The following is a 13,495-nucleotide window of genomic DNA, read 5'->3' as shown; positions in this document are numbered from 1 at the left end:
GGAATCCTAAATTGAGGCCCTCTGCTGGCTGGTTAGTGTAACACTTTTAAGGATATCTGAAATTAATTGAAGTATATCCACAGCTAGAGGCATTGGCATCAAGTGCAAGCAAAAAAACCAGGAGCAATATTATAAATATCTGTGTGCAGCCACAGGTATATGCCATATGTAATCCTTTTGGCCACAACAATTCTCTCCCTATTTCTTCAGGTTCAGTAAGAACTCAATGTGGTCTTTCTGAGGGCAGAAGGTATAACAGGCTATATTTCATCTTCATTTATTTTTTTAGTATTCTGTGAAATGATACCGTGATGCAATCAAGGATAAAGTAGGTCCTTATTAATGAATTCCATTTCTGAAAAGCTGAAAAGTATGAATAAATGAAAATGTCTGACAGTGAAATCAGCATCAGGATTATATCTACAACGTGTGAACTACAAAAGTAACTGCAAGGGGTCGGTGCTGATAGAAAGTATGAAACAACTTTGCAGAGAGCAGCTGCTCTTCAGAGAACTCTTACCAAAACTTTTGCATGGCATCATACTTTCAATTCGACATATTCAGAAGTAACACTTTAGAAAAAAGGTTAGTTTTACATACAATCCTGTGAGTGCTAGTACCACCCTGAGGTGCAGGAGACAGTTGTTTGGTTGGGTGAAACTGCAGCCAAAATGTCACAGTGAATTTGTTATTTTAGCCCTGATGCCATATCAATAAATGACCATGAGCCCATCCAAAAAGGCCCCAGTCATAATGACTAAATACCATTTCCCCCCACTGTTGCCTGACTGGGTGAACCGCAGCATCTCTGGAAGGTTTTCAGGCGGCAGTGTCACAGAAATTACCAGTCTCAACAAGCTGGAGCCAGATTGTATGTTCCTGAGGACCAAACGGCTAACAGCTGGTGGTGTGTACTCAGGGCTAATAAAGTGGCTCTAAATTAGGACTTGGCGCTGTAACCTTCACTGTCTTTTTCAGTGTACATTTTTCCTTCCTAAATAAACCCACATAGAGGGCACTTCCCTGCTCACGGGCAATTTGTTGTTCCGTTAGTCCAGGAACTGGCTAACCCTACTTTCCCTCTACGGAAATAATAAAGCTATACCCGTTATTTCCAATTGAATAGACTTTGTGTCAGATATGGTATCCGTGTTTACTAGCTACACTAGCAGTAGTATGTTATCCTTTTAAATCCAGTTGTTTGCCCAATAATAAGTCTCCAAATCTTCCTTTTTATTATTTTCAAATGAACTGATACAAGTGAAGATTCCCGAGCAGTAGATTGCAGTTTTAGCTGCGGCTCGCTCTCATTCGCTTCCCCCAGTCAGTCTAATGCGGCATGGCGGGGGATGAGAGGTCTGCCACATTGAGAGAACTATATAAAACCATGCAGAGTCAAGGAGATTGTGCCTGCTGTAATGTGGTGTTTCAGCCTGCTGACAGAGGCTCATACCAACTAAGCCTCACTGGCTGGTTTATTGGGCTAACATAAACTGACAGAACACCTGGTTGCAGATGCTTGTGTAAAGATGGATTACATGCACTAACACCTGGTGCACGCTGTGTGTGTGTGAGCAGAGGGGAAAAACAGCAGACAGCTCTTGGAGAGATGCTTCTGTTTCATTTCAAAACACCACCTGAGCCTAAATCCCTCAGTGCAGACTGCTAATTCACCGTGGAATGCGCAAATACCCTGGGTGAGGTACAGGACACGATCCATCAAGTGGGACTGCTTTGAGATTGAAAATATTACAACCATTCTCCTTTGCTTGTACTTGGCTTGTTTTTCCCCCCCATGACAACATTGTTGTCCAGTCATCCCATTCAAATACAGACAAGCTGAGAAAGGTGTTTTTTTCCAGATAGTCCATATCTTTATTTACCATTTCAACCTCACCTAATACCTAAGTCCACTCATAGATTTGTACAATTTGAACAAAATAACAAAAGAACAAAAAATAAAACTCTTTTAAACGTAATTAAGTTAACACAGGAAATCATTCCTGCTTGGTAAGATGCATCTATTAATTTCTCTCTTTATTGAAACCTGAACGTTAGTGTTGCAACAAATGACACTTGCGTGTAAGGGGATGGGTGCTTAAGGAAAAGGGTGGTGTGTGACTGCATATCAATAATTTGTATTCCCGATATAGATTTCTGATATATATATATTTCTATGGAATGTACAGGGAGATTACATTTATCTTAAGTTAAGAGTTATTGAAATGATCAAAGGGTAACCTCAGTGTTTGTGCTAATAATATCTCATCTAATTATCTATTTTACCTCTCTGCTGGTCTCTGGTTTGTAGTTATGATATAATACTGGTTGCGATTTGTGGATTGGTTCTTTTGGTCTGCGAAGATTTTAGGTATAAGGCGGGAGTGTAGGCTCATCACTTGCAGGTGATGGTTGGTTAGAAGGCCTGATTGAAAGCTTGCTGTGATTGGCTGGTAGATGCAGTACTGGTTGGCACATCGTTGCAGTGAGAGTCCCCCCCTCCCCCCCCCACAGACTCAGATCTGAGATTTCTTCATTTATGTTTAATCCTTGAACTATAGCCATTTCAGAAGTCCTATCCACCCATGAAGGCCACCTTAAGATTATACAACCGTCAATCCATCCGTCTTAAGGAGAGGACACCAAAGTGCAGAACTGACAGTGCAGCACCTATGCAGCAGGGGGGGGGGGGACACTTCTACAATGGCTGTATTGGAATTAAGCTCTGATGCTGATAAACTCTTCTTACATGTAAAGCAACAGACAAACAACAACTTCTCTGATTACTGAGAGGGGATCTGCGCCTGGTGGGGAAACATCTTCATCCTATGTGTTCCATTAAGGGAGGCCGGTAGGTGGAGTTAGCAAAGCCGTTGCGTGGTGCTAGTTCACTTGCGGGGCTGGTGGATGTGCTGGTTGATGTGCTGGGAGGCGGGCAGCTTGGAGACACAGGGCTGGGGCTTCTGATGAGCCACCTGAGCAGCTGCAGGGGTGAAGTCCTTATCGCCCTGAACACAGTCAATAGTATTTGAAGGTATTAGTGTTCTGCACGTAAAGCAAAGCCATTCAATACTATAGCCAAGGATGCAAAATGAGGTAATGCACAGTCTGAAGTATTTACCATCATAATTCAGATCAGAATACTTCATTCCCCATTGCATTTACATATAATGGAAGGGTTTCTTTGGCACTGGCAAATAAGATAGAATAACATTCACCATACACAGAGCAACATACAAATCATACACACAAAAAGAGCAGTTGCTTCACTCAGTGACAGTCTTAATTAAAGTGCTCCTATTCTTCCTCTGGCTTGGGACCATTTACACATTAGTTTTTTTCAAACTGTATAATTTACTGTACATTAGAATCAGGTGATGGAGTTGGTGTCAGAATGTCAATGAAGGATCCTTTGGGCTTGGAAAGGGGGCTCAAGTTTCAGTCAAGGTGTGTGTGTGTCTTGGAGGGGAGACTTATTTAAACTGCCTGGTGGTCACAGCCGAGGGAATAAAGGATTTCTTATAGTCTTTTTTCCTGGTCAATGGGACCCTCAGTCTCAGTCTAAGGAGCATGAAAACAGAACAGCTGGTGTTCCTGCAGGTATAACTGCACATAATGCATTAACCTCCTTGGTAGTAGTGCTCAACTCATCAGGGAACGGATAAGGCTTAAACCCCCTTCATTATATATTTTCCAGCTAGGAAAATCCTGATTGAAGTAGGGCTGCAGCGAACGAATATTTTCATTTTCAATTAATCTGCCGGTTCTCTGCATTAATCCTTTGGGCTATCCAACGCCAGAAAGAGCGGCATCAAGGTCCAAGATGATGTCTTGTGATATGTTGTTTTGGGATGTGAGATGTGATTGATAGAAATAAGTAAGAAAGCGGCTCATTGTAAAAGTTAGAAACTGCAGACAAAATAAGAACGTGTAAGTAGTAAAAAATACAAGAATCACAAAACATAAACTCAAAGGATATGACTCGAAAGGAAACAGAAATGTGTACGATAAGAGTGAGAGTGCGCATGTGATGTAATGTCTTTGAAGTGTATTGTGTCCGCCCACACAGAGAACGTGCACATTGTGTCCCATTTTCAAATCCTTTGCCTCTGATAATCATAATCACAACGAGGAAATCCCTGAAGTGCAGCGTGGAGCGCTCATCTGTCCCCGCTCTCATGCTCTGCAACCTCAATCTGTTATTCCAAGAAAAATGGCCACAACCAGCCGCTCGCTGCTGGATCAGATCAATTCAGGAATTTGATGATTCACGAGGAAGTGCAGAATTCTAATCTGAGACTTACTACAAACATGACCCGCTTCCGCTCCTTTTTTATCTCTCCCTGCCTCTTTGTCTCTCAGTCTCCCTCAAAGTTTCTGATTCTTGCCTTTCACACTCGTCCTGCTCTGTTCATCAGCAGTTTGTGGCAGACTCTTGTGATGCTCACCTTAACAGACCTCTTTAATTCTACACTTACAGCATTGCACACTCACATAAGCACTCTGCAGCTTGCACGATTAATTAAAACGATAAAGGTAATAATTACTTTCTAAAGTACTGGAGTTGCTGTGTTGCATTCAGCTGTTGCATGTGGATAATACTACTCACAAATATAACAATCAAACAGATGGTTCCTTCATAAATGTTATATATTGATTCCTTAGAGTAAAGTTAATAATATATTTAATCAGCCATCTGCAAACGCAACGTCTGTCTGTCTGAACCTCTTACTGAACTTTACCCATCCTTGCTTGACCCTAATCCTCTGTGTGTGTGTGTGTGTGTGTGTTTCATACTGTAGGAGAGGCTTTGCACTACTTCTCCTGCGTGTGTGTGTGTGCGTGTGCGTGTGTGTGCGTGTGCGTGTGCGTGTGTGTGCGTGTACAACACATTTACAGTGGGTAAAAGTTGCTTTTCATTCAAAGCCAATTCCACAGCTAATGCTCTGGATGTGGATGGATTTGACCTCCAATTGCCCGTCTTCTCCTCTCTGAAGCTCAAAGCTCCTCTCCTCTCTCTGTCCTACTGAGGCAGAGGTAAGGAACACATTTACTGTATTAATGCACCAAACTGTGACTGGAAGTCATGTTCACAGGCAGGAAGGCACATTTCCTTTTACTATTTAAGTGCACAGCTCAAACACCTTTTTGGAATTTACATTTGCAACTTTTTATTTGTGCGTATTTTATGTTAGAATTTTTAAATGGAAATATCTTAAAAAGGAGAATAAAACCACTTTTTTTCCTACATCCTTACCGTGGCTCAAGAAAATATAGTACTTACTTTCTTGAGTTGCTGTAATTCCTGTATGAGCAACTCAAAAATCCCATCACCTAGTTTTCTTATTTTCCTGAGAATTGCGTTTCGTCATTCAATGAGAGAGATATAACGGAGAATAGCAGCTAGTATCTAAAAAAATCCAGCAGGCCTCAAACTCCACACACAAGTGTTTCACTTAGCTCCTAAAAGGCTTTTCGGAGACTTTGTGCAGGGCTAGCCTCGGGGTCTGATGGCAGTGATAGGGGGCGAGAGGGAAGGCTCCAGGAGGATCGGGGGATAAATGAATGCCTGCCACCTTGCTGATATCGCACCCATCTCCCAAACACAATCTGACTCACACACAAACACACACTGCAGGAAACTCAAGGGCACTTTTTCACACACACAGTCAAAAACAAACAAGGCTTTCCACAGACTCTGACCCAATTTTCAAAAGGCAGGTCAAAGTCCACACACACACACACACACACACACACACACACACACACACACACACACACACACACACACACACACACACACACACACACACACACACACACACACACACACACACACACACACACACACACACACACACACACACACACACACACACACACACACACACACACACACACACACACACACACACACACACACACACACACACACACACACACACACACACACACACACACTTCTCCTCCCCCTGTTCTGACTTGTTATTTCTTTTCTCTCTTGTTCCATCTAAGCCGCTACCTCTCAATGTAGAGCTCATGTCCCAGATATAAACCACCTTATTGTGCTTATTTCAACAGTCCTGGTGGTCTCTGTGTGTGTCAGAGTGTGTGTGTGTGCGTGTCTTACCTTTGTCACCACTCCAGACACAATCACGGGGGCCTTTGGTGGACTAAAAGGAGAACAAAAGAAAAGGAGAGAGAAAAATGAATAGAAAATTAACCGTAGAATTCATCACAATATATAACTCAGAGCAGAGTGTGTGTCCAGTGCTTCATTCTGTGGTGATGTGTGTGTAATGTGACGTGTGCAAGCCAAGAGTGCAGCATTTAGAAAACTTTTCCAATCTGGCTTCTTCAAAACTTCCAACATTTGAACATCCCAGGTTGTCAAAACACACAACACCCACAGACTGACTCTCTTTGGCAAAAAACACACACACACACACACACACACACACACACACACACACACACACACATCGGATGGACCTGCCAGCAGCTTAAATAGCTCCCATTCATCCTGGCCAAACACCGGGGCTCCTGGATGGAAAGCATGGGAGGACAGTGAAGGAGGGGGGAGAAGCTATGAAAGGATAGGAGAGTTAAAGAGGAAGGTGGTGATAAAAGGGAAGGATTTGGGAAGAAGAAGAAGAGAAGGAGGTGAACGCAGGTCAGAGGGGAGTGGATGGGAGGAAAGAGGCGAGAGGGTAGGGAGGACAGGGGAATGAAACCCCTGTTTAATAACAGACTGTGAGAGGAGAGTAGGATGGAGGAGAGGCAGGCGAGCGCTCACTCAGACATAGAGAAAGGGAAAGAGTGGAGGCAGAGAAAAAGATGAGGAGGAGGAACGCGGAACCTGAGGTAAGTATCGACCTTGACATGACAAACGAGCGCCGTCTGATTTTACGGCGGCGTCACCCCCCCCCGGTAAAAGAGTACGGTTGTGGTAGGCACCTTCAAAAGTCCACTCAAAGGCATTAGCTATAGCGTGTCCAACTTATGGCTTCCCTCATTAACAGCATAAATATGTGGGAAACATAAAGGTTTCTGCAGCCTCAGCACTACGAACCTGAGCACACAGGAAGCATCATTTGAAACATCTGCTACTTCCTTATTTATTTTATGAACCATGCACAACTTTTTAATCACCATCAATTAACAGTTATGGATCTTTCAACACATCTGGCTAACCTCCATCCCCGCAATCAACACCTTGGCACTGAAAAGCCGTCTGCTGCTTACCTTTATGAGAGCATTTACACCTTGCTATGAAACTCATGCGTGGATCTGTTGATTTCACATAATGCGGGGTTGAGGGGTTCTCTATCAGTAAGTCAATTCATTCAGTAGTGAGACGGTCCTGCTAGTTACCCGGTTAACATTTGCCTCGAAAGTTAAGTTTGATATGTTGATCTGAGGAACAAATTAGGAGTAAATGTGCATATGGTAGTGCCAGATGAAGAAATGAATCAACTACGTGAAAGAATCTGTCTGTTAAACTTTCCTCGTATACATATCTGGCCAGGTGCTACAACAGAAGGATGAGTTTACATTACACAAATTATAGCTAACTGAAAAATAGCATGCTAGCCTTATAGGATACCAGATGTCTTCATTAATTCTAACAGGCTCTTGTAGCTGTACAGTAGCTCACAGGCGTTCAGCTTCAATGCCAATTTCTCATTGTAAAATACCTTTAATGAAACAATGACACATTCCAGTATGTATGAACACTTGTGTTTAACACCTTGCCGCAGTGGCATGCAGCACATGTGCACTGAAGCCACTTTGATTTCAATTTCAGTTTAAGCTCCAGCGAGGTGCGACGCAGTAGGGCTGAGGTAAGGTAGGAAGTGTATTCACACACTGAGAGAGCGTGGGCTGGGTTGTACATGTCTCGATTCTATTGAATGTCTATTGTGCAATCTCAAGATAAATTCTGAAATATTGAAAACAAGACTGCAAAGGGAGGCGAGGTATGAAAGAAAGCCAAGGATGAAAAGAAATCTGGATTGCATTTGAAGAATCAAACTTTGTTCGATTTTACTGGGACTGGGCATTAAGATTGAGAGACGGGGGACATAAGACACAACTTAACAGACAGACAGACAGGAATGAAAGGTTGCAAGCCTATTGCAGATGGTGTATGAGCATCTGACCCCTCCAGAAGTGGGGTAAGATGAGAGTTTAAGCCTGGCAGTAAAACATATAGAACAACTGATCAAGTGGAGAAACCCAGAGAAAGAGAAAGCAAAGGTGATCTCTGCTATATGATTAGGAAGAGGGTATGGGGAAGCCTGCAGGGGGCAGTAGAGAGCCGCAGGGAATCCTTGGGAGGAGTCGCTTTGTGTCAGGAGAGTTTGAGGGGAAGGAGAGGTGGAATGAGGGATAAAAAAAGAGAAGGAGACGAGGATGCTAATTTTAACTTAAAACTCAGAGTGAAATAAACATTAATGTCATGTCGTTTGTTCTCCGCCTCTTAAAGCCACACTTCACCACAAACAAACACCACCCCACCCATGTCTATTTGCTTCAACAGAGCAGGAAGTTTGTTGCCGTGGGCGAGGTGGTGGTTGCCATAGAAACTGATGCCTGCTTCTCCGTTCCTCCTCACCCTCTTTCCTACACCCTCTCTCTATCTCTCTTTCACTTTCCACCAGGAGCTGTCAGCTTGCTGCACATTTCACATACCTTCAGCGTATGTGTGCAGCGCTTTAGTGGAGCGTGCACGTGGCACCACCCACTCCTTTTTCAGAGGCTCTGGGACATATCCACCTCTCGCCAAAACACGGTGGAGAGTTGACAGCGCAGCCGACGTGAGGTCTACCCTCCGTGTGTTTTATTACACATAGAGCTGGTGTGTGAGCACTTCAGAAAAATAATATTTAGTTCAGTGAGAAATGCCAAGTGATGAAACAAGCATATGTGGATGTATTTACCTCCCTTTCCACTTGGATTCACCTGGAGGTTAGGTAGATTTATCTATTCGAGAAATGCCCCTGACAGTCAGTGGGCAGTCTCCAGTTTAATCTGACATAAGCCTCTCTTTCTTGTCCGATCAACCCTACCCATCTCCTATAACTCCCTCTCTTACTAAGTAAAACCTTTCCCTTTCTTATCTTTATATTGCCATGGCATCCCTCGCTTTCCATACCATAATAATTCTCCTCGCACTAATCCCGGCCACCTATCTCTCTGCCTTTGCCCCATCTGTCCATCTCGGCTAGATTGGGTACGGCAGGTGTTCCCCTGACTACAACGCTTCACTGGCTGCTACTAATGCGAAATTTACCCAGTAGCCACCTGCTAGACGTCCATCAGTGTGGCACGGACAGGGACAGACAGAGTGTGTGTGTGTGTGTGAGTGAGTGAGTGTGTGAGTGAGTTTCACCGACTGCATTCACCGGTGTGTGCAGTGACTCAGCCCCTCTTCTCGATTGGGTCATTTTCAGTTAAAGATAAATATTTCACAGGAGGCGTTCATACAGCCGGGCCAAGACAAATTTATCAAGTAGAAGGATTGAAATGGCTTCCCTCGAGGATTCAAAATCACCATTTGTTTAATTTATTTACACAGCCTAAGTAATGATTCCTTTTTGTGACTTTAAGAGGAATAAATACTCAGGCAACTTTTAAACCCTGTACGGCTCTGGTGAGGTATGGGGCCCGTTTAGGACAGTAAACAGTTGCAGATATTTAATTAAAAGGCACAAAGTATACATTGATTTGGATCTTCAACTGAGACACATTCAGCATGTCTTTAAATTAGACTGCAATGCCAGTCAAAAAAGGAGGAGATAAAAACTGCACAAAGACATTTCTTTGAATCTGAAGCTTGTACTCTTTAGTATATCTTCACTGACTAAACATTTAGATATTGACAATACATTTAATTTTGAACCAGATTGATTAGTTGATCTACAGAAAAGTCCTGCCATTTAAAGACGTCACATTGGGCTCAAAGAACTTTCTCAATTACATTTGTTGAATAAGGTAAATTCATAAAGAGTACATTTCACCTCAAAGATCCACAGAATGACTCCATATTCTCTGTGGCAACTCAACTCAATGAGGAAGGGTTCATTCAACAGGCTGGTATGGTGGTTACACTTTGACCACTGGAGAAGAATAAGCCATGCTTGCCCGTTGCTTCACTACGACCGTTATCTACCTTTTCACTGTGATGCTTTGTCTGCTATGCCGCTTGTCTTGACACAGAGAAAATGAAGCAAAAGGAAATGACTTATTGCCACTGACAGGCTTGCTCTAAATTACAGGAAACACTCAAACAGTAGGTGAAGAAAGTGTAAAAGAGCCTATATACTTCAGTGTGTGTATGAGCCTGTGTGTTAAAGTGCACACACACAGTTGGCAATGCTCTCGAGCCCTGGTCTTGGCTGTGCGTTGCTCGTCAGATCTTATTTATCACCTCTCTTAACACAAGCTAATATGCGGCGGTAATGTACCACCTGAGTAGACATATGTGGGTGCAGCCACACACACAATAACAGTGCTTTCAACTTTCACCACGTTGCAGAACTCAGTGACAGCAGTAGAAACAATGGATTCAAGAAGCCAAAGCCGAACATGCTAATATAGAGGGAGAACAGTTATTGTTTCTCTGAATTCAGAGCCAGTGAGATGTAAAACATGCAAACCACAGCTTTTTATAGCAAACAATAGCGACTGCTGAATGGGCTGTTCAAGTTAATGCTGTAATTATGCAGTAATTATGTTGTTTACCAAATTGGCTGGCAACATTACAAAAGTCTGCTACGAAACTGCCTACAGTACAGCCGTATGGAAATGTGGAAGTGGCTAAATTGCTTACTTGACAACTTGTAGGGTGTGTGAAAGTGTGATTTACAATGCACAAATCACCACTGCGTCTTGCATTGCACAGACGGACTCTTAGTTTAACTGCAGAGAGTACTGGACCAGGTTTACCTCTGCAGTGAATGCATGTAGCTGCTTGTATGTCTTTCCTGTGAGCAGGGATGGATTAAGAGACAATGGGCCACAGAAGCATGACAAGGTCCCACCCGTCTCCCCAAAAAAGAGAAAGACATTCAGACTCAAAAGAGACACAAATGGCAGGACTCAGCCGCTCAGGTTGTATCTCTTTACAGATATTCCAAAGTTTTCCCAAGGATCCAATAAATATTGATGAGTTTCCTTTGGTCTTGAGCAACACACCCAACTTGAAATACTTGTATCCTATAGCAATGCTACAGTATTCCCTTCATTTGCAAAGCTCACACGAACATGGAGGAAGAGCGAGCTCACACTACACTTGTTCTGGTTTAGTTCAATGTTAGCGTATCTTTGAAGTCATGTGATGGACTTTGCAACAACAAAGCTAAGTCACAGCTCAGAGCCTCTCTCCTGTTGGACCCCTGCCCTGTAGGCCCATGTAGGACTGTGTGTGTGTGTGCGTGTGTTACCTGCTGCTGAGGTACTCCTCCTCATCCTCGTCCTCATCTTTGGGCACTGGTTCTGGAGCAGCAGCAGGAGCCGGCTGGTGCTTCTGCACTATCCTCATACCTCCTGCCTTTACTGCAACACACACACCCACACCCACCCACCCACACACACACACACACACACACACACACACAGTTGTTTTTATCATAAAGTAAGAGACTATATCGTTCTGTTCCAGATACCTGTGACTACAACTTCTGTGCTTTTGTAGATTCACTGTGATCTGTAAGTTGAAATGCACATGTATGTGTAAATTATAAACATACAACTGTTTAATTTGCACTTAAGAAATGTCTGGTTGTTTATGATATTTTGGAAAAAGAAAGTTGACTTAATGTTATTAAGATTTTCAGAAGGTATTCTTTTGCAGTAAAACTAAAGGCTTATTATGGTATGATTATACTGGTCCTGCACACTTCAGATCAAATTGGGCTGCATGTGGCCCCTGAACTAAAATCAGAGGTGGAAGTACTCAGATCTCGTAGTAAAAGTAGAAGTACCTGAGTTTAGCAATATTCTGTGGCAAGTAAAAGTCCTTAAGTATTAGCATTAAAATATACTTAAAGTAGTCACAGTAAAAGTATTCATTGTCTGATTGGTCCATTTCAGAATAATATCTCTGATATGTTTTATAATGATTGATCATTAAAGTGTTCTCAGAGCTGGTAAAGGTGCAGCTAGTTCCAATGGCTTTGTATACTGCAGGGTAGCTGCTGGATTTACTGCAGGTGAACTAAAGTCTGATTTAAGGGTTCATTATATTAACCATCATTAATCCTAATCTGCCTAGCAACTAAAGGTGTTAAATACATGCAGTGGAGTAGAAGTACAACATGTACCTGATTTGTAGTGGGGTAGAAGTTCAATGTAATAAAAAATGTAAATATTCAAATACCTCAAAATTGTATTTAAGGACAGTATTTTGAGTTCATGTACTGTTACTGTAGGTTATTATGCCATGATTTTACTGGCCCTGCCCACTTGAGATGTGGCCCCAACACCCCTGGTCTACAGAAACACACCTGCATGCTAATACGACACTGAGCTATATGTGCTGTTTGTTAGCCACTTATCACAGGTTGGGAGCAAAGGGCCATGTGTTATCTTGCTGTGTAGCTGCAGAGGCCCACTGACCCGCCACCATGCTCTTGTCCACGTACACCTTAACTCAGCATGCCCTACATCCACTGTGACCTCCACGTCATCGCCATCCAGCTGCGATGACCGCTACACTGTTACTAAAAGCTGCCCCGATAAACAAACGCTACAATATCACGAGGTGTTTTCGCCAATCAGGAAGTATGGAAATGTGCGATATGAAGCAACAGGGCAGATTTCTCTCAATCTTAAATGCTAACACAGTCTGCCAGTGCAGTGATTGCACAATCATTAGTAACCATCATGTGGTTTGTCTTCTGTTAGAGACTGCAGTAAACAAAGGCCTTCAGATTTAGAGGAAGCTTTCAGAAACAGCAGCAGCAGCAGAAGCAGCAGGGGGGGGAGTTTACCTGCAGGGAGGTGTCCTCCTTTGGTCTCCACTTTCTCCTTCGGCGGTGACGACATGTCTGCTGTGATCCTGAGTCTGCAGCGGGAACAAACAGCGGAGTGAAGCTCAATTCCTGCTTGATTCTGCCTCAAACTGTGGAGTACACTTCAGTGTGGAACGTCAACGTGGCTTTTCCTGAGTATTGTTTGGAAAAACCATGCGTAATGACGTCATCGTAGGGGCTGGAACCACGTGAGGTGCGCGCTGACGTCAGTCATAGACAACGTGAACAATCTGAATCCAAACTATTTCTTTTATATCGTTGCAGTTCTTCATTGTAATGGCACCAAGAGAAGAAACCGTAAGAATGAGACACCAAAAAAAAGAATAATTTGACAATACATTTCCTGACCGAAGATATATTTGATGATACATATTTCTATTTATTTATTTGACATTATCTTTAAATAAACATTTGAATGTATTCATTTTATCATATCACTTTATCTCACTTTAAATTCT

The 13,495-nt window shown here is 42.8% G+C and overlaps 1 protein-coding gene across 1 annotated transcript; it reads right to left on the bottom strand.

Annotated features, from left to right (window-relative positions):
- Nucleotides 1-1,849: 1,849 nt before the first annotated feature.
- On the bottom strand, nucleotides 1,850-13,225 carry dap (death-associated protein). The gene is made up of 4 exons (XM_063873809.1): nucleotides 12,996-13,225; nucleotides 11,448-11,559; nucleotides 6,131-6,173; nucleotides 1,850-3,008 (listed from the first exon to the last, which is right to left on the bottom strand). The coding sequence occupies exons 1-4, from the start codon at nucleotides 13,048-13,050 to the stop codon at nucleotides 2,889-2,891; spliced, it is 330 nt and encodes a 109-aa protein (XP_063729879.1). The 5' UTR covers nucleotides 13,051-13,225; the 3' UTR covers nucleotides 1,850-2,888.
- Nucleotides 13,226-13,495: the final 270 nt, after the last annotated feature.

Source organism: Eleginops maclovinus, chromosome 21 (assembly GCF_036324505.1).
Source record: "Eleginops maclovinus isolate JMC-PN-2008 ecotype Puerto Natales chromosome 21, JC_Emac_rtc_rv5, whole genome shotgun sequence".
NCBI lineage: Eukaryota > Metazoa > Chordata > Actinopteri > Perciformes > Eleginopidae > Eleginops > Eleginops maclovinus.
This window is presented reverse-complemented; position numbering and strand designations above follow the sequence as displayed.

What these genes read in the sequence shown, in the direction of transcription:
- dap (XM_063873809.1), bottom strand. Translation starts at nt 13,050, where the DNA reads ATGTCGTCACCGCCGAAGGAGAAAGTGGAGACCAAAGGAGGACACCTC. An exon ending in AGGAGGACACCTCCCTGCAG is followed by an intron (nt 11,560 to 12,995) that starts GTAAACTCCCCC and finishes TGTGTGTTGCAG; the next exon opens with TAAAGGCAGGAGGTATGAGG. An exon ending in TGTCTGGAGTGGTGACAAAG is followed by an intron (nt 3,009 to 6,130) that starts GTAAGACACGCA and finishes GACTGTGTTCAG; the next exon opens with GGCGATAAGGACTTCACCCC.